Source organism: Saccopteryx bilineata, chromosome 3 (genome assembly GCF_036850765.1).
Source record: "Saccopteryx bilineata isolate mSacBil1 chromosome 3, mSacBil1_pri_phased_curated, whole genome shotgun sequence".
NCBI classification, from domain to species: domain Eukaryota; kingdom Metazoa; phylum Chordata; class Mammalia; order Chiroptera; family Emballonuridae; genus Saccopteryx; species Saccopteryx bilineata.
In genome coordinates this window covers 206791570-206817371 of record NC_089492.1, presented here as the reverse complement: position 1 = coordinate 206817371, position 25802 = coordinate 206791570, and the positions used below count along the sequence as shown (strand labels likewise).

General features: G+C 34.6%; 1 protein-coding gene across 1 annotated transcript in view; it reads right to left on the bottom strand.

The window, feature by feature from the left end:
• Window positions 1-2894: 2894 nt before the first annotated feature.
• BTBD8 (BTB domain containing 8) overlaps window positions 2895-25802 on the bottom strand; it is a 126393-nt gene continuing 103485 nt past the window's right edge. Inside the window, 10 exon segments of the mRNA XM_066266523.1 lie at window positions 2895-5647; window positions 6909-9209; window positions 10524-10663; window positions 11058-11145; window positions 11391-12102; window positions 16876-16937; window positions 19386-19515; window positions 20413-20550; window positions 21262-21313; window positions 21681-21811. Of these exon segments, the coding sequence (XP_066122620.1) occupies window positions 5181-5647; window positions 6909-9209; window positions 10524-10663; window positions 11058-11145; window positions 11391-12102; window positions 16876-16937; window positions 19386-19515; window positions 20413-20550; window positions 21262-21313; window positions 21681-21811 (4221 nt within the window). The 3' untranslated portion in view covers window positions 2895-5180.

The window sequence follows — 25802 nt, the reverse complement described above, 5'->3', positions numbered from 1 at the left end:
CATTTCCTTCTCTTCTCCAGCCATATGGAACAATCAGGATTCCCCGCTACCTCTAAATTTTCTGCCAACTGTATGCCTCTTCCTTTGTGAATTCCTACTACTGTAATCCTAAAATAGTAAGGTATTTAAGTGTCATTTCATCATTTTCTTTTCCTTTTTCCACTGAATCACTTTATACAGAGCTTTATTATGACATCACAATATTATAATTTTTGTTTAGCAATCTCTCTCCCTCAACTGAGATGCTCAAGGACTGATACTATGTCATTCATCTTTTAATCCCAAGAATAGTATAATCTAGGCATATTAGACCCTCAAATATATGAGCAATAAATGTTATTTTTGATAGAAACTTAAAAATTCCTGCCCTGGCCGTTTGGCTCAGCGGTAGAGCGTCGGCCTGGCGTGCGGGGGACCCGGGTTCGATTCCCGGCCAGGGCACAAAGGAGAAGCGCCCATTTGCTTCTCCACCTCACCCCCTCCTTCCTCTCTGTCTCCCTCTTCCCCTCCCGCAGCAAAGGCTCCATTGGAGCAAAGATGGCCCCGGGCGCTGGGGATGGCTCCTTGGCCTCTGCCCCAGGCGCTAGAGAGGCTCTGGTCCTGGCAGAGCGACCCCCCGGAGGGGCAGAGCATCACCCCCTGGTGGGCAGAGCGTCGCCCCTGGTGGGCGTGCCGGGTGGATCCCGGTCAGGCGCATGCGGGAGTCTGTCTGACTGTCTCTCCCCGTTTCCAGCTTCAGAAAATTACAAAAAAAAAAAAAAAAAAATTCCTTTCCATCTTCTAATTGCTCACTAAGTTCTATCTAATGATTTTGTACCAAACCCTCCTCCATTCCTCATTTCTAAGGTTGACAAAACTATTGCAATTGCATTCTGAGATTTGGGTGCTTCTGTAGAGCAGGTCATCTTCATTACTGCTGACAGGTAGCTTTCTAAAACACACCCGGTTTTGTTACCTAATTACTTAAAAAACAAACAACTTGATGACTACCCATTGTGAGTTGTAGATGGTTATTTCCCAAGAAAAAGAGAATAGAATGTTCACTGAGATTTAAAAATAAATAAATGACTGCATAATGAAAAAAGACATAATGCCTACCAAATCCAGGGCTTTGGATAAACATACTATTTAATAATTTTCAAAATCCAACTCCAGCTTGGCTCCTTAGCTCTATATCTAACACACAACCTGGTCACCATCCTTTGATGTGCAGTCGTGCCTAGAATGCCCTATCAACCAAGCAAATTCCTCTTCATCCTTGAAAGCTAGCATCAGGTATTACCTGGTTGCTCTGAGAGAGTATGAACAAACTTTAGACACTCTTTGAAATCTTTATTCTTCACTAATCCTCCCTAAGCAACCCAAATCAAAATAAATTTAAAAAGATTATTTTTTGGCCCTGGCTGGTTGGCTTAGCGGTTTGGAAATCCTGGGTTCGATTCCCGGCCAGGGCACACAGGAGAAGCACCCATCTGGTTCTCCATTCTTCCCCCTCTCCTTTCTCTCTGTCTCTCCCCATCCTGCAGCCAAGGCACCATTAGAGTAAAGTTGGCCCAAGCACTGGGGACAGCTCCAGGGCTTTCACCTCAGGTGCTGAAATGGCTCCCACCACAGTGGAGCAACGCCCCAGATGGGTAGAGTGTCACTCCCTGGTGGGCATGCTGGGTGGATCCTGGTCGGGCCCATGCAGGAGTCTGTCTGACTGCCTCCCCACTTCTAACTTTGGAAAAATACAAAATACAAAAAAAAATTTTTTTTGTATGGATTAGAATTTTTGCAATCTCATGTAAACTAGTATAAAACTATCTTTTAAAAACATTTATATTTTTATTGATCTGTATAATATAGTCAGTCAAAGTAAAAGCAAAGTACTTTCTATACAAATGCATCTTCAAGACAAGTACCCTGGCCTACACTTCCAAATAGATTGCAGCCACTAAGCCCCTTCTTTATAGACATTCTGAAGCAGTCACTGAAATATTACTTGCCCTAAGAAGCTTTCTGTACTCTTCCTGACAAGTTGTTCATAGGTCCTCTCTCTGGGCTCCCACAACTCTGACCATTACAGTTGTTATCTTTTGAAAATTGTCTTTGAGAGAGAGATGAGGAGAGAGAAAAACATCAATTTGCTGTTCCACTTATTTATGCATTCATTGATTGAATCTTCTTATGTGCCCTGATCCAGGACCAAACCACAACTTTGGCACAGTAGGACAATGCTCCAACCAACTGAACTACCCAGCCAGGGTATATAGCTGTTAGCTTACTAAACAGTAGTATAGTGCGTTATTTATCTTGTACTTTCTTTACTAGGGTAGCTCATCTTAGGGTAAGGACACTACAACAGTTTTTCTCATGTGTGAAATAAAAATAAGACATACCCTCATAGAACTACTGTGAGCATTAAATGTTACACATATTTAAAGCACTGATTGTGTCTAACATATGTGCTAAATAAATGTTAGCAATTATTTTCCAATATGTTTTTTGAATTATGAACTAGCCCAAAGAGTCCCACAGCAAACAGACTAGTGGATGTGTCATTTACAAAAGAGCATGGTAAAAAACACTCATGTCCTGAAATTACTTATGGGATCACTACTTAAGCAAAATGCCTTCCCTGTTACCTCTTTGCAGATGTGAGATGAAATTGAATAGCTTTTTAATGTCTATTAGTTTAAGAAAAAAATTTTCAAGACCTTGACACTGGGAAAGTGACGAAGTTTCAATGATAAATTTCTGAACTTCTGACATAGTTTATTAAAAAAACCACAAAACAATATCACATTTGAATCTATGTACCCTGACTGATCAATGTCATCCCATTAAAATTAATAAAAAAACAAACAAAACAATTTCACATTTGAAGAAAAATACAATCTCTTGGGAATTTGTACTGTTTCTGACTCTATCATATATTACTTCATGATATTATAAACTATAAATGCATTTGTTCTCAGGTTTTATAAGAATGAAATGAAATATGTTGTGTGGTAGAAATACCATCAAACTGAAATTAAGGAATATTGGATTCTAGCCCACAAATTAAATTACCTGGGGGACCTTGGGCAATCTTTTAATTCCTCTGGGCTTCAAAGTCCTCCTTTGTCATTTGAAGAGATTAGACTAATGTCTAAATTTCCATTCAGCTCTAAAATACAAGTTCTTATAACAGTATATTTTAACCTCCTTCTTATATGATTTTTTCCCTTCAGTAGAAACTAAATTCTCTTTTTGAGAGGGAGAGGGTAGGAAACAAACCTTATTCATCTTTGCAACTCGGTGCCTAGAACCAATGCGTTTCTTGACTCTCTGAATGAATGAGTGCCCCCTGCAGAGCTTCTAGTTTAAAAAAAGGCATACCAGCCTGATCTGTGGTGGTGCAGTGGATAAAGTGTCTACCTGTAACACTGAGGTTGCTGGCTTGAATCCCTGGGCTTGCCTGGTCAAGGCACATATAGGAGTTGATGCTTCCTGCTCCTCCCCCCTTCTCTCTCTCTCTCCTCTCTAAAATGAATAAAATCTTAAAAATAAAAAGTATAAGAAATTTATGGTATAACAGGTTAGTAGCTAATGTTTACATAATTATAGTTTATAAGAATAACAACTGGTGTCCATTAATATGATTTTTGATTCAATATACAGATTCTATTGTTGATCATTTGGAACTGTTTTCATTTAGAAAAGGAATTCTACACCATAAAGTTTCCTTACTTCTGACATATTTTAGAGAAATTACCAGTTACAAAGCTTTTCAGAGAGGCTAATTCTATTGAATCTCATTATCAAAAGAGCAATGCCCACCATAACTAATAGGTATCCAAGTGTTCACTCCTTAGTAGCACATTGTAGAAAAGATTTTAATTTTTGCCTTGCTACTAAAATTACAGGAAATTACAGACTTAAGGACAATTTGATCAATGTCTTATATAAGTCGAGTTTATAGACACATGGAGAAAGCAAATATACAAGCACACACACAGAGAGAGTTTAACTCAATAACTCAGTAATTGCCTCATGTACCTGTTTTCAAGTTAATATTTAGTGCAGGAATTTATTGCAGGTGCAGTTCCAAAATATCTTTAAAGTGGAATTGGAAATGGGAGTGATTAATTATAAAGGGAGTCTATATCAGTAAAACAGATAGAGTTTTCCCGTTTTATTTGGACAAGGACAGATGACTCTCTTTAGGTATATCCCAAAAATTTAGAGTTAAAGGGATTCCATTTTTCTGTTTTAGTATCAATGTGATTGAAATTTGAGATGCATTTACTTCACAATTTTCTAGACCTGAATTGTTGGGAAAGTGAAAATTTTTTCTTTCTTTTAAAAAATTATTTATTTATTTTTCAATTATAGTTATATTCAATATTATTTTATATTGGTTTCAGGTGTAGCATAGTGGTTAGACAACCATAAACTTTACATGTCAAATCATATACTTTTCAATCAAAACTTGAAATACTAATATTTCAAGTACTCATTTGACACCATAGTTACTACAATATTACTGACTATATTCCCTATGCTGTACTTTACATCCCTGTGACTATTTTGTAACTACCAATTTGTACTTCTTAATCCCTTTTCCTCTGACAACCATCTATTTGTTCTCTGTATCTATGAGTCTGTTTTTTTGTTCATCCATTTTGTTTTTTAGATTCTGCATATAAGTGAAACCATATGGTAACTATCTTTCTCTTTAACTTAGCATAGTACCCTCAAGTTTATTCTAAAATTCAGCTGTCAATCTCACCAATCCAAGCTAGAACAGTACTCACAAATTAACTCTACATAAATCCACACAATCACAATACACTTTTTATTGTTAAATTACTATGTTACCATTTGCAAAGCGAAAAGTAAAGGAAGAGATCTACTTGTGCATTCACATTTTAAATTCTTGAATAAGTGACAAATGATCAGTTAGGAAAGGAAAACTTAAGTAAGGGCTTCCTTATAGTCTTCTAATTTTTATAATAATAAAACATGCTGAAAAATTTTAGAAAAAACTTGTGTTCTACCTGTGATATCATATTAATAAACTATGTTTACTTCAATAAATAAGAAAGACTCCCTCAATATTAAGGGCAATGTATCTCTGGTCATTTGGATATAATATAATAACATCAAAAAATAAAGGGTGGCATAGTTCAAACTTTCCCGAAGTGTTAGTACTCTTAATGCTGAGTTTCCAGCTCCAGTATTGTCCATTCCCCTTGGGGTGAACAATCTTCAGAGGAAAAACTAGCCATGGTGATGCTTGCTGGGGAATCAAGTGGAGAGCTTAGTTCACTCCATCTGTTCAAAGTGTCAACATGTGCTTTACCCTGAGGTTTTGAGCCATCTCGTGCTAAAAGCAGTGTTTGATTGATTAGATACTGTGCTAAATTTAAGTCTTCAGGAACAGAATTTGTGATATTTAAGTTTGAATCTTGCTCAGAGAGCATTTGTTTTAATAGTGTCCAATCTTGTTTTGCAAAGTGTTGATCATCTTCAAAATCCATGTCTGTAATGTGTGTTTCTGATTCCACTTTCTGTTCAAAAGCTTCTATTACATCCATCTCATATATTGGAGAGAGGGTTTTTGAAGGCCGATGGTCATACATGTAGGTTTGTGCCAGTGTGTCACAATCATCTATGTCTCCTGTAATAATTCATAATACTATACAATGTAAAAATTGCACATGTTGGTACCCCTCAGAGTTCTGTAGAACGATATAACAGTTAGAGTCCAAAAAAACAAACAAACAAAAAAACCACAGAATGGGAAAAATGACATTTATACAAGATTTTTGAGGCATCTATCTAAAAAAATAGCTCAAGGATAATGTGTAGCAGGAAAATCAACAATGGCAACTAACAATAATTCTCCATACTTTGATTTGAAAACTTATGATACAGAAAACAATACAAATTATCTAAACATAAACCTAGAATATGCACATAGATCTAATTTACTACAATAAAAACTTAAGAGAAAAAAAAAGACATGACTATTTGATGGTGACTTTTAAGGTAAGTCAGTTCCAGAAAGAGAATAAATACCTTTTATCTAAAGCCTTATTTGTATATTGCACATGCAAAGGAGGATGCAAACGAGGACAAACAAAAATGTACAACTTTAAGGAGCTCCCTATTCTTGTGATTTTGCTGAACAAAGACTATTGATCAGTAATTTTCTTAATTCTGATATACAGTAGCTACTCAGTCAAGGACTACTGCATATTTTAAATCTGGGTTATTAATTATTATAATAAGGAAGACAAACGCAAAACAATTAGACAGAAAATCATCTACACATATGAAATAAGCCTGGGTTTCTTCATATATTATCATTACTTCTAAATAAAATCTCTTTTAGGAAATTTATCTTTTTACTTGAAAATTTTATACTAGAATTATAGTGATTCTTAAGTCTTGATCTCTGTAAAATGTATATAAATTGTAATAGTTAATCTAGTTAAAATAGTTCAGTGCTTTTAGTTACATATTACTATAGTTATTGCACAGACTTCTTAGATTTATACTAGCATAGTCCATAAATCATAGCCAATGTATAATAAAATTTCTAATAGTCAAGAATTCCTATGTTAAATTAGAAATAAATAACAGAAAACTAAGTTTTCCTCTTTATACTTTCATGTAAATTCTCTTAAGAGTAAGTTAGCTTTAATAAATAACCAAAATTTTTACTAGGTTATTGATTCTACACTAGAATTTTAAATGTACAATAAAGAGTAACTAGCTAATTTTAATATTAGAAAATTTAAATTTTCATTTAAAATTTGAATCTGTTGCTTAATTATTCTATCTAACTAAAATATAACATTCAGGGCTACATACAATTTTAAAGTTCTAGAAACTAATTTTCTGATAGATTTAACATTTCTATTTCTGTACATTACCTGCAGATAAAGCAATATTAGCTTTTTTGGTAGCTGTAGAATGGCTCTTTTTCACTTGACCTTCCTGAGGCAGAAGCTGGCTCCGACAGGAGTCCAGAGATTTTGTAGTGCTGGTCTTTCGTATGTCAGAACTGGGTTCTCTCTGATGAAGCTCCAAATGACATGGTCTCTCTTGAGATTTTGTATCACTCTCTGAGAGTTTGCTGCATTGCTGAAAGTCATTATCTACATCACTCCCATCATTTACTTTTCTATTTTCTGGAAGAAGTTGTCTGCCTCCTTTGGACAGGACATTGACTGTATACTTTTTCTCTGTGGCTGAAGCACTCTGTTTGTCTTTTCTTGAGGAATCAGTGCTACTAAGGCCTAAGAGAAAGCTTTCGTTTTTATGTACCCTATCACCTTTATCTTGTTTATATTCTAAAATATGACCTCCACTTACTTGTGAGTCTCCAGAATAGCAGGTCCTTCCAGGATGTTCATGAGAAATGCCATCAAAAACATCAGAAGGTGAAAGACAATCTATAGAAGGCTGAAAGGGAGTCTGGACGTCCCCTTCATCAGCTCCCAGTTCTTCACACTCATCTACGGAAAGTAAAACTGACCTTTTAAAACTTTTAGTTGCAGAAAACCCACGACTTTCATTTTCAGCTGCATCTTCAAAAGCTAAATTAATTATTCCCTGAAAATGCTGAGGAGCTGAGTTAGATATAGAGAAATTTTCTGCAACATTTTCAGCTTCAGATCTTTCATCTTCTGTTTCATCTGCTGAAGAAGAAACTTGATCTACTTCCTGAGCAAACTGGACACTGCCTCGTAGACTATTTTCTTTTTCCCTAGTGTGGACTGTTGCCGATCGAGACCAAATTTCTGGCCTTTTCCTAGGAAGCTCATCATCACTTGTTGAATTAACTTGTAAAAGATCATTACTACTTTGCTTTTTCATTTTTACTTCAATTCTTAAGTTACTATCATATATTTTTAATTCTTCAGGGGTGCTGGTGTCACTGCTACTTCTTCCAAGAAAATCATGGCACAGCATAGTGCCACATTTAGAAATACCTCTCTCATTTGACCCATCATCATCCTGAGACCCGCCAGCATCATAGTCTTCGGACCTGGGTTTTATGTCATCAGAGGACGTGGTAGTGCTGCCAGTGTCAGACTCAGGACTCTCTCTCTGCTGCAGAACACTGGCACTCAAATTCCAGTGACCCATGAATGGAGCTTCTGGATTTTCATGGCTCTCTGGAGTTTCTGTTGTTTCCATATCTTTAGGAGAATTTTTCCCTGATATTTGTTCCAAAGAACATTTGGGGGAACTATCTGAGTCTGCTGTAGCATATTTCTCTTCATTCATAGCAGAACCATCAGATAACTGAGTAGGAATTGTCTGTTCTACATGAAATTTAGGTTTTCTGTCATCTTGAGTAGTGTGTAAGGTAACATTTGTCCTTTCAGGAACACAAGATAAAACATCTTTCACACATTTAATGCTTGATTTTTTGTTTGTGTCTTTTCTTCCTACATGCTTCTCCTCATCTAATACTGAATGGATTTGCTCTGCATTTGTTGAGTTTACACCACAAACTTGATTAGAGTTCAAGAAGTTTTCATTTGGATTTAAAACCGTGTATTTTATGGCAGTGGTGCTATAAAATTTTGGATCTACCTTATCACTTTCATCAGAATGACAATGTAGTTTAGTGGTGTTGCAATGATCTGTTTCTTTGTGATTGGAAAATTTTGTTTCTCTTTTATCTGAACAAATCTGTCTTGATTCCAAGTTGTGCTCTATCGATTTATCCAGATTTGAAATATTTTGGCATTCCGATACCAATTTCTCTTTTCCTTGATTGTTGAATGGCTTTTGTGGGTCAGGTGTGCATGATGGCTGGAATGCTTCCATACCACTGGTTTCAGAAGTAAGGCTAATTAGAGGTTCCTGAGGCTTCTGTTCAGTAACACTGCCGTTATTATTACTTTTGGAGAAAACAGATGTTTCACTTTTTAAAGGCCTTTGCGAAGAAGACTGAGTCTTCAATGTGACCTGTCCAGGAAACATTTTCTGTTTTGAATCTTTATTATTCGAAGTTTCACCTTTCTTAGATTGATTTAGGTTTTTAGGTATTGCAACTATTTTTGCATTATCCTTAGGCAAAGTTGTGTGCCCTTTCTTGACAATTTTTCTCTTAGGTGCTTGTTTATCTGTTGTACTATGGTCCAACTTTGTCACATTTCCATCAGATTGCCTTGAAGGGACTGAAGATTTTACTGAAATCATTGACTCTCCTTGGGATTCTAAGAAAAGAAAATTCAAAAATATAATATACTTTTCAATTTGTGGATGAAATTCAATATTTTTTTTAATTACTTCAGAAAAGAGAAATAAAACAACAGAATGGTAAAATATCTACAGTCAAGTAGACAATTATAGATTTGGAGTTAGTAGCATAATAAACTAAAATATTTTTTTTTATTATAAAGATAGAGGGACTATTTTAGTGTCTTGGTAAAATTATTAAAATAGGATCTCTCTTCCTCAAGTAAAGAGCTTTGATGGTTATGTCAGAATTGGATTTGCATAAGTATATATATAGGGGTGGAAAATTCTGATTTTCTTATACCAAAAAAGCAGCAAGGGACTTCCCTTTGAAGTTTTGGGGATAAAAAATGACTATGTGCCACACAGCTGAAAAGTAGAATAACGATAAACATAATATAGAAATAGTAAATTTATAGAAATTTAGAAATAGCAATTTTTCCCTCAAACATGAACAAAACTAAATTATTTCCCATAACCAAATCATTGTTATTGTACCTCATTAAGGTGAACCACTTAGATACGCAGTTGAAACTAAAACTGGTGACTGGAGGGAAAGAAGATGAACCTTGGAGTCTGTTTGTTATAAACTGCTGAAAGTCCTAGAGATCACATTTTGAGCACCGTCAAACAATTACCAAATATTTCTAAATATTTCATTTTAACTATAACTGGAATGTGAATAATTTTGCTCTGCCTAATTTTTTATTCACTTTTAGTATTAATTAATTAATTAACTCAAATTTTTTTTAGAATTTTACAAATGTTCCGAATGCACAAAACAAACTACTTTTAAAATCATTTATTATGTCAGCAAACTATGCAATTTGATCAGCACTCTTTTCTTTGTTAGAACATGGGAAAACAACAGACACGGCACAGATTCCAGAGCAAAATTCTTCCTCCCATGTATTACAGCTCTCTATATTGTACCATTACTATTTAAATAACTTAAGTGCTGGTTTTACAGATGGAAATCAATGAAACTTTGATTAGTTATCAATGAAACTTTGAGGAAACATGGACACAATATATAAAAGGACCAGAAATGCAGATAAAGTAGTAACTCCCTTAATTATTTCTCTCACATGAGACAATAAAAACCAAACCGACACCCAAAATACTTGTCTGAAAAGCAGAAGTATATATAAAATCTCATTTCTACAGCATAAAGTGAATGTTAAATCAGTGAAACCATGTTATATCTTGCTTACTTTCTGCTCAAGTTACAAATCAAGTTCTGCTTATTCAATTTAAGCAAGGAAGGAACAATAGGACTATGTCAGCTTTACCTTGAGTTTTAGCAAGATTAGAAGGGGCATTCTTTATCCTCTGCTGAGCTGTAGCAAATCCATTGTCATTTCCTCTTTTCTTTAAAATTGCTTGTGGTACTGGATCACTGTATCCTTTGCCAGTGACCTTCTTTAGCACACTAAGAAAAGTGATTTGTATTCATTGTTACATTGAAATTCCAAAACATGAGCTTCTAAAAGACCCAAACATGAAATATATTTTTCTCGAAGAAATAAAAATAAAACTCTTCTGAAAATAAAAATGTTTATATGTCTTTCAGTTAATAAAACTATAGATCAAGTATGATAAAGCAATGCATAAGCAAGCACGACAAGTATAAATTATTTGCATCTATCATCCTTTGCCGAAATATACTGACTTCTTTTGGTAAATAAAAGTTTTTAAATATCATTGTGTAAATTCATTAAATTTTCTAACAAAAAGGATAAATAAGAATACTTAGCTAGAAGTTAGTATACAATTAACTTTCAGAGAAAGCTAATGTATAGGTAAAACAATGAATGAAGACTTACCTGTTATTTATATTAGTTTCTTGTTCATGCTTGCTTTTTTTATTGGAAGTTCCATTGGTAACTTTTGAAACAGGTCGAGATTTTACTGCTGTAAATTAAGAAAAAGTTAGTCATAAGATAAAACACTAAATATGTAACAACTATGTATCAGTCATTGGTCAGATACTAGTATAAACAAAATTAAACGTCAACATGTTTTCTCTGTTTGCATGAATAAATGTAAATAAACACTTTTTCTGCATTTGAAACTAAATAAAAGTCCAAACAGGTCATTTTTTTTTCTAAGAACTTTAACTGTCAGGAACTATGGAAAATTAGAGTGCTAAAACCCACCTCCAGTGGAAGTTTTGATACTTTCTACACTGTTTTTCACGGTCTGTTCTGGAGAGTCACAAAAGGACAGTTTATGATCAGATGGCTTCTCTTCTCCTGTTGATCCATTTTCTTTTGGTTCATCCAGACATTCAGTGGAAACCAGTAACTCCATGCTCGAGTTTGTTGATCTGCTGGAGGATCCTGCCATGCCAAGGCATGGAGAATCTTTTCCTGTCACTTTTTTCAAAGGCTTTACTCTGGCTTGCACAGTTAAGTTTCCAGTGAGCACTTTGGGTCTGGCACCTGTAATTTGTCCTTTTTGATTTCTTACTCCTTTTCCATTTAATGTATTTTTGTGCCCAGTTGCTGCTGCCATTGCTGATCTTTCCACAGCTTGTCTTGGTACCATGTCTGCCGAATTTGCATTATCATTGTTTTCTGCTTTGGGTTTTATTATAGCTTTGGGCTTTCCAGAACCATTTTTTCCCTCAGACTTTAATTCTTTTGTAATCCTAGATCCTATTTTTATACCATCCTTTTCTTTTAAGTCATCATGCTTCAAAGTTTTATTTCTAGTATTTCTATTAGTACTTGATGAATGTCCAGATGCTCCTAACCCATCGGATTTCATCTTTTGGTTCCTAGAAGGACAACGCCAACACTCTTTCTTGTTATTTTGTCTCAAAGATTTGTTTTTTATAACACCAGAGTGAGAAACTTGTCTCCTTTGCTACAAAGAAGAAAAAAAAACAACCTTGTAACTTGTCTGAAGCCTTTACATATAAATACTTCACATTTTCATAAGCCAGTTTTTCATAGAAAAGAAACCCAGCAAAGTTCATATTATAACTTAGGTCTACTCAAAACTTGAATTACCTTTGGTCATTTTGAGCAATACTTTCCATGTGCCTTCGATCACATTACCTTAACCAAATCTAAAATACAGCACAAAATATTTGAAACCTACACTATTTTAAAAGGCATATTACTTAACTTTATGATGTTATGATAGAGAAGTAATATCTAACAGTGTCAGGATGCCTTGCGTGAATGATAACAATACCCAATACTTTTGAGGGTTCACTACCAGATTCTGTGCTAAAACTCTCTACATATATCGTCTCAATCTTCACAACAAACCTATGAGACAGTTCCTGTTGCTATCTCTATTTCTTAGGCAAGAAACTGGAGATCAAAATAGGTAAGTGATTTACCCATGGTCACATACTGAAAAGAGACCTCATGATATACTGCCTTAAGCAGGTAGTCATCTATGTGGTATAATTTATCTTCTATGTTACGAATTGTTTACTCCGTGGAGTCCTCATTTAAAAAAAAAAAACTCTCCTGAGAAACATAATATATCACATCTGAAAAGTTTGGCTTTTAAAAGAAACAAAATAGTAATACAGAAAAAAAAAAACCCAGTTAATATAGTATTGGTTGTCTAGAGGAAGTAGAGAAAAAGACTCCTAAAAATAGATAAAAAGGGGAAAATAGAAAGGCATTGAAGACAAATGCACCCATTTTGTTTAGAACCAACCTTGATATGGAAAGGATCAAAACTTTTAAAATTGGTAGAAATTTAAAAATACAAATAAAAGATTATATTGCAATTTTAAAAATGTAAACACTCTGTTTCCCCTCAGGGGAGATTGTAGTGGTATGAGGCAGAGTCTGTGTTAGCTTCATTTTTGTATCCCTTAGCACTGTGGCCATCACATACTGGGTACACACACACATACAAATGATGCCTGTTGTTAAACCTGAGCATATACTGATACAGTACCAGACCTAATTATTTCTAAGTATAGAAAGCTTCTAATTATGTTAAAATTTTGTCTAAGATAAAAATAACATACATACATACATACATACGTACATACATAATAACCTGGCTAAGTTTAGGAAGAAGTAAGGTATGATAATAAGAGAATCATCAGATTCTTGTCCTAGCTTTGCCTCAGACTTAAGATACTTAAGAAGTCATTAACATCTCTGGACCTCAAATTACACATGTCCAGAGGATAGAGACTGGTCCTATTCACTGCAGTGTTCTAGGATTCTGTGTAATAAGGTTCAAATAGGCTTAGCCTTCATTATTTGTTTTATTGATCAAATCTAAGCTCAAAAACTATTTTTAAAAAGATTTATTTTATTCTTCATTTTTAATACCTAAAACCAGGTAGATCTCTTCCTATCATTAAAACTGATCCTACTTAATGTATTCTATTATTGACTCTATTTTAAAGCATCATGCTATGGATGAGATCTATATAGTATATGGGGTAACTACACTCTTATAAATTTCACAGCAACATAGTACATGATGATGATTCAGTGCATGTACATTTCTATGCAGTCTCTGACTTACATTTCTAAAGTTATATATACTGCTCACAAAAATTAGGGGATATTTTATCACTTCATATTCATTTTGAAATATCCCCTAATTTTTGTAAGCAGTATATTTCACCTATGTACAAGTGGCCAACTAGGAATGTTCACCATATGCTATTGAAAAAAATGAAGAAAAGGTAACTGTCTAAAGCAATCCTCTTAGACAGATACCTTTTTGGTTCTAGTGCTATTCTCTCTTGGTTTTTTTTTCTCCATTGTTGTTGTTAACTTAATATAGAAAATAATCAAAATTAATTGAATAATCAAGACAGAACAGTATAATGATCTTTCCATGCACCTACAATGATCAATTCGGGGCCAATTTTGTTTAATATATAACTATCCTTATTTTATTTTGAAGCAAATCTCAGACATATAATTTTAATCATGTTTTGGTAGTAGCAGTTTTCTCAAACATTTCTCTCTGTCTTATCTTATTAACTTTCTCCTACCTCCAAAAGATCTCATCTCTTTTTGGAAAACACATTTATTCATTCCACACTTATTGAGCACTTACTACACACCACATAATTACATATAATCCTGCTAGGTTTATCACTCCATGTTATATAGATAAACATACTTGGACTCACAGATGATACAGATAATAAATATGAAATCAAAGTTTGAAGTTATCTGATTCTATGTCTAGCACCCATTTGGAATATGACTGCCTTTTTGAGAAAAACATATTACCCTATTTTTTTCCCTTGTAGTTAAGAGTAAAAACCTTTAGACAAACTGAAAGTCAGGGGGATAAGGAAGGACAATGAGACTTCGTTCTATTGTATTTTGCTATAAGGCAAGGAAGGAGGAAAAGTCTAGTTGATAACAGTTTCTAAAACAGAGGAAAGGAAAGCAGGCAGGCTAACTCTTGGGGTTTCTTTGTACTGAGAGCCTGACTTGTGGTGGCCCAGTAGTAAAGTGTTGACCTGGAATGCTGAAGTTGCAGGTTTGAAACCCTGGGTTTGCCCAGTCAAGGCACATACAAAAGGCAACTATGAGTTGATGCTTCCTGCTCCTACTATCTCCCTTCTCTCTCTTTCTCTCTCTTCTCTTTAAAAATCAATACGGGCCCTGGCCAGTTGGCTCAACGGTAGAGTGTTGGCCTGGCGTGTGGAACTCCCTGGTTCAATTCCCGGCCAGGGCACACAGGAGAAGCTCCCATCTGCTTCTCCACCCCTTCCCCTCCTCTCCTTCCTCTCTGTCTCTCTCTTCCCCCTCCCTCAGCCAAGGCTCCATTGGAGCATGTTGGCCCAGGTACTGAGGATGGCTCTGTGGCCTCTGCCTCAGGCGCTAGAATGGCTCTGGTCGCAACAGAGCGACACCCCAGATGGGCAGAGCATCGCCCCCTGGTGGGCATGCCATTTGGATCCTGGTCGGGCGCATGCGGGAGTCTGTCTGACTGCCTCCCCGTTTCCAACTTCAGAAAAATACAAAACAACAACAACAACAAAAAACCCCATAGGAGTAACAGGAAACAGGGAGGTAGAAAAAATATCCTAAGGTGCATTACCTAGAGTATTTTCAGTGTAACTATATAATACAACTAAAAGGGGCTAAGAGGGAGTTTAGTGGTATTCTGTGATTATAAAATTTGGGGAAATTCTGGATAAAACAGAATTCAATAATGGTTTTCATTATAGTGTTTCTCAGAGCTTTTATGGTGCTAGTGTGCATCATCAGTCTCTAAGAGGAGCTATGGTATGCAGCAATTCTCAAATTCAGTTGATGCTACTTGTTCTTAGGTGGAACATATGAGAGAGCTGGTATTCTGTGTAACACACTTTGAGAAATAATCCTGGGAAGTTTATTGGCAAAAAACTCTAGCCTCCCAGTTTTTCTCCCAGTTTTTCATAGAAGACATTTGGAGCTTAACTTCTGCCTCAAGCCATGAGAGCTCTCAGGTATGGCTTAGGATTGTGTGAGTTCTTGTCTACTGGCTAATGAGGAAGGAAAGATTCCCTCTACCACTCTGCAAGGGCAATAAGTTCTTTGCATTCAAAACTGAAACTCTCAATGTATGTCCCCGTGTCACTGTAATGCCCGTACTAGGTTAGTATAATTTCGTACTTCAAATATATTATTAAGTGACCATCTTTAAGTTAGCTAGCTTGGAACTCTAACCACCATTAATAACATTTTGGGAGAAGAAAAGAGGATTTCACATTATAAATAATACACCAAATAATATATGTGTGTGTAGTAAAAAAAAAACCAAACACATAAAATTTACCATCTTAACCATTTTTATGTGGGCAGTGAGTAGGGTTAACTATTTGCTCTTTGTTGTGCAACAGATCTCTAGAACTTTTCATCCTGAAAACCTGAAACTATACCCATTGGACAACAATTCTCCTTTTCCTGTACTCCCAGCCCCTGGCAACCACTATTCTACTGCCTGTTTCTAAGTGTGCAACTACTTTACATACCTTATATAAGTATACTAAGTAACTTTTTAATATGTGCTGCCAAGCGAGCTCACTAAGTAACTTTTAAAATGTTTATTTTATTGATTTGAGAGAGACAGGAACATCAATCTGTGCCTGTATGTGCCTTGAACTGGGAGTGAAGTGGCAACCTCTGTGCCTTGGGACAATGCTCTGACCAACTGATATCTGGCCAGGGCGTAACTTTTAAAGTAAAACACAGCTGTACTCATGGTACTAATTGCCTTTTCCACACCAAATATTTATTGCATGAATTAAAATCTTAGTATAGAGAAAACTGGGACAACCAAAATTTTCTTTTGTAAGAAATAGGTTAATTAGAAAAACAGACATTGAATTAGGTCTAGAATTCTAGACGATTTCTGATCTACTGGAATAGCTCCAATATGCTAGTTGCCAAAATAGTTTTCAAAGAAATAAAAAAGATCTACGATATTACACTTCCTATGCCAGCTGGATATCAAATTCTCCTCATTTAAAAATGTATGAAATGTTCACTTGATTAAAAAGAGACTCAGAATTATTTCCACTAAGATATAGTTTTGATTAATGAGAGAACAGATTTTTTAAAATGATTTTGAAATATAAAATAATAAAATTTAAATTATTTGCTATCCTTTCTCATTTTCACCTATAAAAATTTTGAAGTTTACCTGAGAGCTACTGAATATAGGCTTTTTACCAAGTCTTCGATCATCACCTTTGTAAAATGCAGCTGTGAAAAGAAAAAGCAATTTATTTTTATAGGAGACACTATTATAACATAGAATTAGAGGGAAACTAGTATACTAGCAGGAAAAGGTTACGTCTCAATGCAAAATTATTTTAAAATAGTTGAAACCAATCTAGTACATATAGATAATGCCCTATCATATTAAAAGTTTTTTTTTAAAAGAACCACATTTTCAATCTTATTTTCTGGTCCCTATAAATTGTATTAGTAAAATTAATAAATGAGAACTATAAAATCTCACAGAGAAAATCCATACATTTATAAAACACAAAATTTTCTCAAGCTGTTAAAATTTTAGAGATAACTGGTTTCATTTAGTATTCCAAATTTCAAAAATTACAGATTGTGGCAAATGTATTATATTATAAACTATTAAATATGAGAAAATGCTTTTTCTATTTGTAAAAACATGGTTGAAATAACTACAACTATCATCTAGTTTTGCAGGTATATCATGAGGAAGAAAGAAAAAAAATAAGGTTCTGTTGAAAATAAAACAAGAACTAATTCTCAAAGTCATATTTGTTTTTAGAATTACATAAAATTTCATTTCATAGATTAGGTTTAGGTGGGAATTACTGGGGAACTCATGTTTATGTTCTTCAAATAAGAATTTGAATGACATCAGGAAAATATACAGGAATAATGGTATATAAGAGCCATAAATACAGTTTAGCTAATGCATTTTTGCCTTTTGAAGGTTATCAGGCTCTCAAATGTATTTTGAAGAAGTATATATAATTTCTAAAACTTTATTTTTATTAAAAAACTGATGAAAAATACATGAAATTATCTGTAACTCTACTTTGCATCTTCTACTACCTCTATTCTAGAGGATTTGTCTATAAGACAAAGCAGGATACTAGAAATGACATGATCAGGACTAATGTACAGTTAGCAAATGACTTTGCACAATAATATACAGAAATAAATTAATATACAATTTCTCCCAAAGATCGGTGACTCAAGCTGGAATGAAGAAATGCTATAACAAGACAACCTAGAATCGCCCCTTTCTCTGGGGTTTCCCAATATAATAATTATGCAAAGGTCAGGAATCATTATAATTCAAAACATTTAAGATTCAAACACATTTTTGCACTGATGTAATGAAATAGATTGGTGTCTTTTGAAAATTAGTTGGATTACTAATAATATTTTGTTTTACATATTTGCATGTATATATGTATGTATTTACAGTAATTTTAAATATAACTTTGAAGAATTAAGATGAACATTGTTGGAAGCCTGACTTAACCATGAAATCTTCTAAAATGGAGAAAAATAAAGTTTACTGCCAATCGGAAGAGAGCTGGATGACATCTACTCATGGAATGCTGATCTTATTTCTTCTCATTGTACAGATTTTATAGTAAAGATTAAACTGACATTTAAAAATTAGTATAAAAAGAGGCACAAGGGAAAAATATTTTAATTTCTGAAGACCATGATTTTTGCTGTTTCTGATATTGTTGGGTTTCTTTTTGTTGGAATTTCTTTGAAAAAAGTGTTCTTGAGCTCAATCACATCTAGCTACACTATTATGTTATGCTCATAATACAAGACTGAGCAAATCATATTCTGACTAAATCACTAGAAGAATTTAACATATCTATGGACCATCAAAAATACATCATCTATGGCTTCAATGTTATATAACATAAAAATGTTTACTTCATAAAATACAGTCTCTAATCTCTTAACTTAAAATGTTTAAAAGTACACTTGCTGAATCTGCCAATATTTTTTAAGGCACCTTCTTTAACCTAAAAATAGTCATGAAGCCATTTTTAGTTCCATATCCTCAAAATTTCATTTTAATATTTTTGAAACCACATTCTGAGCAATATACATATTTTGTTTAATGCTAATGTTGCAAATGGTACCTATTAAATATCAGAGGTCACTGTGCAGCTGGCTCCTGAGGGACACTCTGCAGTAGCACACACCGTATCACTGAACCAATCAATTGTGAAATTAAGCCATCTAGTCCAGGCAAAAACCACAAGCAAGGGTAGCATATGCAAAATATGGAAAAGCTTTATGGAAAAATATAATTTAAAAGGGAAAGAAAGTGTGATGTTCAGTAATCTGTTCTATATGGATTATATTTTCTTATACTTCTAATCCTTTAAAACAAGAAAGCTTCCAAGCAAATTTGGCTGGAACAGTGCTGCTAATATAAAGTAAGATTAAAAATTTATATATATACAAATATATATATATGAAACAAGTTTCGTTTTTCTAAGAACAGCAAAAAAGCATGATTTATTAAAACTGCCTAAACACACTATCACTAGTTTCAATCAGCAAGCTATTATTGAACAGAAGCAAACAAATATTAATCCTACCTCTTATTAGAATCCCTTCAAAATATCCCTTGTCACAAAGATTAGAATATAAGAATAAAAAATCTCAAGGCTAACATACCTGCTTGGATTTTCTGTTGATCATCTCTGCTCATCAGCGTCCAGCTTTCTGTGTGACGAACAGCATAGAAAGACTGAACCAGGAAGACCCACAGCCTGTAACGCAGAGCCTGGATCTTGCACGTACAGCCCTGCGTTCAAGCAACAAATCAGCAGCTGGTGAGAGCCACATTGTCATAGCAACCAGTCATTATTCCTTTCCGAATCTACTTATTTCTAAGCTAGCTCAATGATGTCATCACTTAGATTTTTAAGATAGTCGGGTACATGTTATTTATGAAGGCTTACTCTTCACAACAGAATTTTACAGTGAACATGAAGCTAAACCTTATCCTTTCAACCAAACATTATTTTCAACCACCAATGGCCTTCACATGAATACCTTCCACAGCCTTTTAAATCCACTATGACATTACAAGGTCAAATACTCTCTGCAATAGTAATAAATATGGTGAAATATTTTTATTATTCTTGTTGAACAAATACAAAATGTGAATAATTTGCAATTAGCTTAGTAATGACCATTATTAACTACATTTAAAAATAAGTAATATTTTAATTTTGCTTTCCCCCAGTCATTCCTATTTTAAATATGATTATTTTAAGACAAAAAATAATTAAAAACATATTATAAAAATAAAAGATACTGATGATTAAAATTTCCATAAAATTATTTTAAATTCTATATGTTTTATAGTTAGGAATTTTAGTGCAGTGACCAGGGAGAAATACTAGAGTTATGCGATACCAGTTAATATTGTTAAGTGCCAAACTATGTCCAGAATTAGCCACTAAAATTACCAAATTCTAAATTTATAATATGATCATTTGGAAATAAATAGAAAAAATTTAAAATTTTGTATTTTAATTCCAAATTCACACAAAAGTAGAGAATATAATCAATGCCCAGGTATCCATGACCTAGTTTCAATGATCCCAACAACATTTAAAGTGTGCATATATTTTAAAATCTTAAAACAGTTAAAATGTTATACCATTTTAATGAACTTGATTACTACATTCCATACCATTTCTTTTGTATTGTCAGAGATCACTAACATGTCCAGAACCACAAAAAGAGAGCAACGATTCTCAGTGGTAATGTCTTCTTCAATTGCTCTTAGAATTTTGTCCAACAGATCAGCTGTGCTGCTCATTGCTTGTGACTATAAAACACAGAAATTGATACTGAATAGGAATATTGTACAGAATAACAATACATGTAAAATATGTAAGAAATATTAAAGTCTGGCATAACAGCTGACCAATAATCATAACTGGCTATATAAAATCAATCAGAAATCTTATTTCCTCTGTTAATAATAATTATTATTATAACAACTATAATTATAATTATAACAATCCTTTTTCTTTGTTAAAAATATCTGTGCTGCATGTGTGCACATGCATGCACACATACACACGTACACACACACTTTTCTTAAAAGCCAAAATCGTCCAAAAACAAAGCCTGGAAATACGAGAAGTTCTTTATTCAATGACTGAATTTAGAGAAAGTGGGCCCCCAGGAATACAAAGAATTTTGCATGGACTGTAATTGTATTAGTGACCAAAACAATATCTTTATGTCTTTGGTTCCTAAAATATGGCTTATGTGGATAGTGAGCTAGAGTTGGCCAGAGTTACATTGGGCCTTGCCAGTGTATTCAAACCCGTCCCCTCCTGCCTTCATTATCTTGTCAGCCAAAAATCCTGTTCACTACTACTCTAAGTCCTATGCAAACCTGCCATCTGCTATGGAATTTATTTAAGCCATACTAATTTAATCAAAGACAACCTGCATTTAAAAACTCTTACATAATTATAATCAGAACATAAAGAAGGAACTAAATATAGGATATAATTTTAGACAGTACCTGTAAGAGAAGAGCAAAATTTTCACTTTGAATGACCTTGGAGAAGTTTTTTTGTTTTTTTTTTTTGTTTTGTTTTTTTTTAACAGAGACAGAGAGAGAGTCAGAGAGAGGGATAGACAGGGACAGACAGACAGGAACAGAGAGATGAGAAGCATCAATCATTAGTTTTTAATTGCGCATTGTGACACCTTAGTTGTTTGTTGTTCATTGATTGCTTTCTCATATGTGCCTTGACCGTGGGCCTTCAGCAGACCGAGTAACCCCTTGCTGGAGCCAGCGACCTTGGGTCCAAGCTGGTGAGCTTTTTGCTCAAACCAGATGAGCCCACATTCAAGCTGGCGACTTGAACCTGGGTCCTCCGCATCCCAGTCCAACGCTCTATCCACTGCGCCACCGCCTGGTCAGGCTAGAAGTTTTTGATAATAAATGCAATATACTCTTCCTGTAGCTGAGATGCCATTTTCCATGCTTCTTCTGGCCGCTTCATTCTGGGGAGACTGATGATTAGCCTGCCACTTTCCATCAGAAGAAAAGCAGGATTCTCATCATTCTTATAATTTTAAAAATATGGGAAGAGGTTAGATTATTGCTCATAAAATATTTTCTAAGCAAATTAAATACTTTTGTTTCTGGCAGCTAGTATCTTTAACACTAGTTTTGCATTTAATACTTATTTATTCATTCATTCAAAATTATTCAAAAGGGCAAACTGTGAGCTTGGAAGGAATCACCTTTAAAAGACAGCTAAAGCAAACCTGAAAGCAAGTTACAACTACAAAGAAAATCTCGACTTTCTTGAGATTTTTTCATTACTGAATTAATTTTTTTTCTTATACATATTATTTATAACTGCATGGCTACACTAGCATAGACGTAATTCTATCATGACTGCAAAATACATGTTCTTTATTACAAATTTAGGAAGGCCAAAAATTACTTATAATCTCCAGTGATTTTTTTTATTTCCTCTCTAATTAGGTTAAGACCCTTTTTATTATGTTTTATTTCTTTAATGATGATTCATTTTTATACCATAGGTAAAATGTTCATAAATACTAATCTCTATGGAAAATAGAATGATAATACATAAATACCATGGACTCCAAGAAGAAGAAAATAAACAACTTGTAAATTATTATATCTGGCCCTGGCTGGTTGGCTCAGTGGTAGAGCATCGGCCTGGTGTGCAGGAGTCCTGGGTTCGATTCCTGGCCAGGGCACACAGGAGAAGCGCCCATCTGCTTCTCCACCCCTCCCCCTCTCCTTCCTCTCTGACTCTCTCTTCCCCTCCCGCAGCCAAGGCTCCATTGGAACAAAATTAGCCCGGGCGCTGAGAATGGCTCCATGGCCTTTGCCTTAGGTGCTAGAATGGCCCTGGTTGCAGCAGAGCAATGCCCCAGATGGGCAGAGCATCGCCCTCTGGTGGGCATGCCGGGTGGATCCCGGTTGAGCGCATGCAGGAGTCTGTCTGACTGCCTCCCTGTTTCCAACTTCAGAAAAATACAAAAAAAAAATTATTATATCTTACTCATGTTTGACTTCTAGTTATCAAAACAGTACTATTGAATAGTTACTGACAGACTGTAGTAGATTGAAAAACATAGCCACAGATTTTTTGTAGCTCCATCCATCAAGAGGTGGAATCTATGTCCTCTTCCCTCGTAGCTAGAGTGGCCCTTTCACTTGCTCACACAAACAGTGGTGCTGTGCAAGTTCTAGAGCCTAGGCTTTAAAAACTTTTGCAGCTCTGTCTTAGAATTTGGAGACAATGAGGTCATACAGAAGCCTGATAAGAAATCCCACATGGAGCAGGAGGCCCAGCCTCCAACTTTGCTATCAGTTGAAAGCATCCATAGGATGGAGTGCATGCAAGGTCAGCAAAACAATCACCCAGTCAATCCACAGAATTGAGAGAAATAAAAAATTGTAGTTTTAAGCCACTTAGTTTGGGGGTGGTTTTTTTATACAGCAATAGATAAGTGATAAACCTGGAAAAATGCCAGCCTGAAATCCTTAACACAGATTTCAGATTTCAACTTAAGCACTATTTCTTCCCTGATTGCTGTACCTACATCCGATTCCCTTTATGCACATCATCAAAAATCTTTCCCTTTTCTTTAAATCATTTAATTCATTTGCAACTATCTAATAATTAACATAACTACTAGATTAATATCCATCTCTATCATTAGGCTGCATGTTTATTGAGTGTGAAACCATGTCTATTTTGGGCTCACCATTGTATCCTAAGGTCTTAGTATAGAAATGGGTCATAGCAAATACTCAAATATTTGTTGATCTCTTATCATAACCAAAGAGACGTTGAGTCTATAAGTGAATTCCTAAGCTAAATTAAGTATAATCCTTGAACATCAAGACTAAAATTTTCACCCATTCATCAAGAATTCTTTTAAAACATACACTTCCCCTGCTTTATTTATTAGAGTAAAACGAAACCATTCTTTGCTATAATTTAAGTCTTTTAAAACTGTTTCTGTATCATCCTCCTTTCCCCCTTTGGCGACTTCCTGAATAACTGCAATTACTAAGAGTTTTAGGCAATAAGCCCAATTTGCTCTACTATAAGAATTTTTCTGGTAGTAGTGCCAAATGTAGAGTATTCAAATAAACTTGGCAGTTATCTACAAAATGTTTACTATATATAGATGTTATGTGCCCTGAGAGTAATACCTTTTTCAAAATACAGAGTATAGTTGTCATAATTTAGCTTAAAATTTCTTGAAAAACTAAAATATAGACATAAATGATAACAGGTGGTATGTGACCTTATTCCATACTGATCTGAACCATAACATTAAATGTCCAAGTTGCTTGAGGTTCAAAGAAGAAAATATAAAACATTTCTAGACCAAACACAAAAATTCAATAGTTAACAGGGCACATGGTTCAAATTTCAAAAAATTATAAAGGGCATTACCAAAAAAAGTCTCCCTCTTCTTTCTGTCCCAAGCCACCCATTCTCCCTTGTCCCAATCAATATTTTATTTTCTGTATTTTTCCAGAGTTGTGAACATACAAATATGTGTAATGTTCCCCTTATTTTTATTCAAATGGATACATTAATATGCACAGTACTCTGTACCTTGCCTTTTACACTTAGTGTACATTGGAACATTTTTCTTACCAGAATATAAAGAACCTTGGTATTGTTTGAACAACTATGCAACAATCCACAATACAGATATACCACAAGTCATTCAACCAGTTCTCTTATAGACATTTATGTTGTTTCCAATTTTTTGCTATTATTGTAATGTAATAACATTGTAGATAACATTATTTTACATATATGTAAATATATCCATAGGAGAAATTCCTAGAGATAGAATCTGGTCAAAATTTCTTGTCTTAGACTGGGTCTGCCTAATAACTGAGCCTGAGAAACAGGCTTGTGTGCACAGTTTATTTTGAGAAGTGATTCCTAGAGGATCTGAGGCACTGGGAGAGAGAAACAGGGAAGGAAGGAAAGCCAATGGAAGGGTAAGTTTTCTAGCTCCTTGCTACTTAAAGTATGATCTATAGCAGCAACACCACCTAAAGCTTGTTAGAAATGTTGAACCTTTCTTTGAAAAGATCAACAAAATTGACAAACCCTTGACAAGACTCACCAAGGAAAAAAGGCACAGGACTCAAATAAATAAAATCCAGAATGAAAGAGGAGAGATCACCACAGACATCATAGAAATACAAAGAATTATTGTAGAATACTATGAAAAATTATATGCCACCAAATACAACAATCTAGAAGAAATGGATAAATTCCTAGAACAATACAACCTTCCTAGACTGAGTCATGAAGAAGCAGAAAGCCTAAACAGACCAATCAGCAGGGAGGAAATAGAAAAAACTATTAAAAACCTCCCCAAAAATAAAAGTCCAGGCCCAGACGGTTATACTAGTGAATTCTATCAAACATTCAAAGAAAACTTGGTTCCTATTCTACTCAAAGTCTTCCAAAAAATTGAAGAAGAAGCAATACTTCCAAACACATTTTATGAGGCCAACATAACCCTCATACCAAAACCTGGCAAGGATGGCACAAAGAAAGAAAACTACAGACCAATATCTCTAATGAATACAGATGCTAAAATACTAAACAAAATACTGGCAAACCGAATACAACAACATATTAAAAAAATAATACATCATGATCAAGTGGGATTCATCCCAGAATCTCAAGGATGGTTCAACATACGCAAAACGGTTAACGTAATACACCATATCAACAAAACAAAGAACAAAAACCACATGATCTTATCAATAGATGCAGAAAAGGCTTTTGATAAAATACAACACAATTTTATGTTTAAGACTCTCAACAAAATGGGTATAGAAGGAAAATATCTCAACATGATAAAGGCCATATATGATAAACCATCAGCCAACATCCTATTAAACGGCATAAAACTGAGGACTTTCTACCTTAAATCAGGAACAAGACAGGGTTGTCCACTCTCTCCACTCTTATTCAACGTGGTGCTAGAAGTTCTGGCCAGAGCAATCAGACAAGACAAAGAAAT